Source organism: Pyxicephalus adspersus, unplaced genomic scaffold, assembly GCF_032062135.1.
Source record: "Pyxicephalus adspersus unplaced genomic scaffold, UCB_Pads_2.0 Sca1119, whole genome shotgun sequence".
Classification (NCBI taxonomy): domain Eukaryota; kingdom Metazoa; phylum Chordata; class Amphibia; order Anura; family Pyxicephalidae; genus Pyxicephalus; species Pyxicephalus adspersus.
The window spans coordinates 1,441-7,218 of NW_027318126.1; the positions used below are offsets into that span (position 1 = coordinate 1,441).

Below are 5,778 nucleotides of genomic sequence, written 5' to 3' on the forward strand. Positions count from 1 at the left end.
CTCTACAAAAGTTCACCCGAGAACACCCACCCGAGCTCGCCTCCTATGGTGGGAAACATAAAATAGATTTCTGCTTGACTGCCTTCATAGCAGGTGTCATATAATGTGAGATTATCGAATCAGTTTGGACACGCTCTCATAAACCTTTGGTGAATTTTTATGACTCACTTGAAACCGTTTATCTTCAGATTGTATAGAATAGGTTTAGTATTACTTGGACTTTAATTGCACACAGCGCTGAGAGCCCTCCGGGTATGGTGTGAAAATGATGAATTGAATAACTTGGGGTGTTTAGAAAAGCATTTACCTCTCACTGCACAATTATTGTTAATTAAAGCAGGTTGAACAAATACAAAAAGAAGCTGCTGCTGTGATACTCACGTTCAGATTGGTGCTGTCCCATGTAGTACCCTATTTCAGTGCCTTATACCTCTCTTTTATATGTAGTGGTTCATATATCTTCATTACATGCAGTGTCTTATACCTCTCTTTTACATGTAGTGCTTTATACATCTTCATTACATGCGGTGCCTTATACCTCTCTTCACATGTAGTGCTTCATACATCTTCATTACATGCGGTGCCAAGCCTCCTCCTGGTTCTGAAGACCTTGTGTTACGCAAGGTGGGTCACCTTACATGACCCCATACTTCCTTGTCCCTATCCTCCAGTGACCCCATGCTTCAGTAATCTATTGCTCCAGTTACACTATGTTACACTAACACTGTGTGACCCCATGCTTTGTTGCCATTACCTTTGCTATAGTAAACCATGCTCCATTGACCCTGTGCTCTAATGACTCTATGTTCCACTGACTCTGTGCTCCACTGACCCTGTGCTCCAATGACCCTGTGCTCCACTGACCCTGTGCTCTAATGACTCTATGCTTTACTAATCTTGTGCCCCACTGACTTTGTGCTCTAATGACCCTGTGCTCCAGTTTCCCTCAATGCTCTGCTGACCCCATGCTCCTGTGATCCTGTGGTGCTTTGACCTTAAGCTTCTACAATCATGTCCCCTGTGAACATGGATTCCCATGTCTCTACATGCAAAACTTGTTCCAGACTAGGCTTGTTTGCTGCCTTCCCTGACTTTTGGCTTATACCTGGAAGTGATCTTACTTGTAAACTTTGTACTGCACCTTCCTTCTGGGCCTGGTAGTTGCCATCTACAATTGTGTGACCAAGGTCTGAAACCTGTTGCCTTTGCCATTAAAGTCTGCCACTTCTTACAGGGTTTTCTAAAGAAGACCTGGTGGGTGAGCTTACACTCCACACCTCTGGCACCACAGTCATGCTCCTACGTACCTTGTTCCTTCTGCTTTCAGTGGATTTGGATTTCTGATCAAAACTTGGGGAATGGGGTAAAAACCCTTCATTTTTCTATATCACTTAGAGATGGAAATGGAAAATGTTCCAAAAGCAGATTAAATTTCCACTCCCTTCCATGTTGAATATGTTTCCCTCTCAGAGCTGGACATAGGAAACTCCATTTGAGAGTGTGACACCATCATTGCACTTGTGGCAGCTAGCTGGAGCTGGTTACAATTGCAGAGATAGCTCTACTCCAGAATCCCTAAGAGATGAGGGCAGGCCAGGGCCGAGGATTAAAAAAATGTGTGCTTGGACACTCCAGCAGGACAGGGCCACCAAGACAACATGACCTGAAATCAATGTTTCAGAAGCAGTTTGTTGCTCATAGGAGGGGACACACTTTGGTTTTTGACCTTGAAGCACCCAGGAATTCGTCTTGAAACTGGGTATAGTCTTATCATACCACTAAATTTGGCAGCAGCCTTGCAAAATGAACATATGAGACTGTTTTTAGCATTAGCCTGATACAGAGATGCTCAGTTTTAACCTACTTCAGCAGGTGGTGTGGTCCATTATTGAGTAACACCCCCTTGCTGATTTGCAAGGATAAAGGCATATTGTCTTGTAAGCAGGAAGATGCACACTGCCGAAGAATCATGCAGCCAAACTTTCAAGGCCTTGTCATTATTTCAGTAGAAGTAACTGACTTTCTGTTCCTTTACTTGGAGAATCTGTTTCTCCCTTCCAAAAATAGCAAACTCTGTCTTCCTTTTTCTGCTTTTTACTGTCAGTATATTCAGAATTTGTTCTTTTATGTCCTGTTTTATGTACTAAAAATAAATCAGGACATTTGATTGGTTACTATAACAGTTTATGTAGATGTTTATTTGTACTTGCTTTCTGCTAACTCCTGTTTTTTATACTTGTTCTCAGGTCAGAGCGGTTTGGGAAAATCCACACTGGTGAATACGCTTTTCAAATCCAAAGTAATTCGTAAAACTCCTGGTGCCGGCATCCCCAAAACATTGGAGTTAAAAGCCATCAGCCAAGGTGAGAAATGATCCAGATTATCAAACTGCACCAACAGGAGAAAGACAATATATGGTCAATAGTATGTGGACAACCCTCCAAATTATTGGGTTTGGGTGTTAGCGAGTTCTGTTAATTCAATAACATTTTCTTTTTGTGTGTTTCCAAACTTGTGGTAAGAATTTGCAGGAGGCTCTTTTCTGCAGAATGACTATTTCTCCTGCTGAACACTGTTTTATTAAATTGAAACGCTTGTCACAGGCTAGGACTTCTCGTCCATCATCAGAACCTGACCTCACAAATTCTATTTTGGCGAAATTCTCACAAAGGCACCATAATCATGTGAGAATGCTTCCTAAAGGGGTGGAGAGGAGCTCCTTATATTTGTAAGGGGTTGGAGCATATAGGTATAAATTATATAGGTGTGATGGTCTGCTAACAATGGACCATTGTTATGTAAACACGTCAAATGATTCTTGTCCAATAATCACCTCAGGCCTGATATCGGACCAGAATCTGGAGTGTATACAGCACTCGTTCTGACTGTGTTTGCCATCAATCTTAACAGTGTCAATAAATGTTAACTAAAATGAGATGGTAAAGTCTACAGTTGTGGAAAGAGACATTTTTAAAAAAAGGAGGGATGGTTAATGACCAATAGATAGGCATACATTGACTAGACCTGACTCTCTCTACTCTCTGCAGTAATCGAGGAACGAGGGATGGAGATGAGACTTACCGTCATTGACACACCAGGATTTGGAGATCAGATCAACAACCAGAACTGGTAGGAAAAATGTGATAAAATATTTCATTAATTTTCCCTTTCTTTCTAAATCAATAGGGTAAAAAGCCATTACCTATTTCTTTTCCAAAATCTTAGTTCTTGACCGTGAACACCTATACATATCACCTTTCTAATTTGCCTTTACATTTTAGCTGGGACCCGATTATCAAATACATCCACGAACAGTACGAAAAGTACCTAAGAGAAGAGATTCTGGTGAACCGGAAGCGTCGTATTCCTGACTCCCGCATCCACAGTTGTATCTACTTCATCCCTCCGACAGGCCATTGGTAAGTGCCAGCTAGTTTAGGGAATTGATTATTTTCTCTTAGATAATACTTGCACAAAAGACCATATCCCACTAGCCCCATTGGCAAAGTTCTCCAAACTTTACCGGTGACATTATGCCTTTGTCTCACTCTATTGCTGTTCCCCTGCTAGTGATTGAAATTTTGCAGCATTTCATCCATCGATGGAGTTCTTACCATTAAACAAAGTGATGATTCATTTCTGTGATTCCCCACTGTGTTATGACCCAAATTTCATTCCTGCTGCCCTACTTTTTACCTGCTTCTTGTGTAAGGTAAATGGATAGCGCAAACCTGTGACTTTGCTGCAAGTACAATGAATGTATTGCACTTGATTAGGGTTAACTAAGGGTTAATAAATGAGAAGGACTTGTTAAGGACTTTATTTACAGAACTATTATGTAGCTGACATTTAATCTGGCTAGAATTTGCCTTTCCAGGTTCTATTCTATTCTTTAATGTTCTTCCCCTAATAAGCTGGAACAGGCTTACTGTATCTCCTCCACCCACCCATAAAGATTGGCAGAGCATACAAGTTATTAAGTGCCGAGGGTGGTCAGAGGATCCCAGCTTCACCTTTATTTATTATTATCTTTATTTACCTTTATTTATTATGGCAGCTATATATGCATTGTATTGCAATGTGAACCAGTATCAGGGGTATTACCTTTTAACTGTTCTCAAACCCGCAGGCTCAGACCGCTGGACCTCGAGTTCATGAAACGCTTAGGCCGCATTGTAAATGTTGTACCCGTCATTGCAAAAGCCGACACGCTCACACTGGAGGAGAGAGAAGAGTTTAAGCAGAGGGTAAGTGCCTTTAATAAACACAATGAATGTGTACAAAGCATAAGCAATCAGGTTCACAAATCTCATTCACTGGAGTATGGAAAACTGATTTCCTCAAAATGTCTTTCATGCCTAGTAGACACCAATCCAGTTCTTCCATTGACTCAACTATTGATGAGTTGTCATGTTTGGAGATAACTGGTCACTCTACAAGGTATAGCTACTAGCTGTAAGGCATTGAAACAAAGAATAAAGTAAACCTGTGCATTGCCAAGAAAAGGGAAGCAACAGGTTTGTTTAATGTTCTCCTCCCCAGCAGCATATACTTGTCTTTAATGCGCCCTGCTAGCCATGACAATGCAAGAAGGTACCCGATACTTCTGGGTATCAAGGAGCATGTGACAGCATGGGTACGTAATGATTGGCTGAGCGGTGTTACATAGGGTAAGGAAAGTGCTCAGCCCAATGTAAGCTCCAGTTGGAGTAGTTTGAAGCTTAGACAGGGCAGCCATTCTTCACTCTTGGTGGATGAATGGACAGTAAAGAAGTAAAAGAAGTGACGCTGCAACGAGGACCTGTTGCCTCGACCTAATTTCTTGACCGGGGTTCATTATTTTTATTACAAGCCAAACATTGACTTTTCTATTTACAATGCATTGCTGTTACTTGTAGATAAGGAAGGACCTGCAGGCTCATGGCATCAGCGTGTACCCACAGCCAGAGCTGGATGAAGAGACAACAGAGACGCTACTTAACAACAAAATCCGGGTAAGCAATGTTAAATTCATGTTCATCTTTATGACATTTTGAATTAATACAAGCGGAGGTGATCTATAGCAGTGATATGAAAATAAGGTAAAACGTTAGTAACAAAAAGGGCAATTGTTTATGGTACAGATTGCTTTACCCAACAAAAAGTCATCCAGTTGGGGTCAAAGCAGAACTAAACCCACCATACTCACCTATCCCTGTTCCGTCCAAGGGTGCCGCCATCTTCTTTTTTCTTTACTTCATGGAGATGATCTTTGGCCACCTTAATTGTCCAGGCTGAAGCCAGATGATGTAACTCGTCTGGTCCTTTCTGCAATAGGCACTTACTTGGATCACCAATGTTCCCTGTTGGACTCTATTATTATTTGTTCCGGATTGAGACTCTCTAATTAAGATGCTTCTTTGACCCAGTCAAGTGAACGTATGGCCCCTAACTTTTTGCATGAGCTTGAAATTGTATAATCCACATACAATACACCATATGAAACATCTCTGTCCCTTTCTCTAAGACCTCTCAACAGCCTTTGGACACCACAATCTGTCTTTAATATTCCAGCAGGTTGGTTCTTGGAAGCGGAACACTTGTGTTAATCAATGGCACCATAGAGATCCAGAGCTTTAGAAAACCTGTAGAGCACCAACAGACTTGTCTCTGCAGGTTCAGGAATTTAACTGCATGAAGAATATTAGATCCTGGCTAATGCATACATTACCACTGAAGAAAATTCCATTTCTCATCCTTTTATCTATAATATTCTATCTACACTTTCTATTAACACTT

General features: G+C 41.2%; 1 protein-coding gene across 1 annotated transcript; it reads left to right on the forward strand.

Moving 5' to 3' along the window:
- Nucleotides 1-2,246: 2,246 nt before the first annotated feature.
- LOC140321176 (neuronal-specific septin-3-like) lies at nucleotides 2,247-4,994 on the forward strand (the record flags this gene model as incomplete). Its single annotated transcript, XM_072398030.1, has 5 exons — nucleotides 2,247-2,363; nucleotides 3,048-3,129; nucleotides 3,282-3,419; nucleotides 4,130-4,247; nucleotides 4,899-4,994. Coding segments are annotated over 5 exons (551 nt in total), but the record flags the coding sequence as incomplete, so codon positions are not given.
- Between the last annotated feature and the right edge of the window lie 784 nt (nucleotides 4,995-5,778).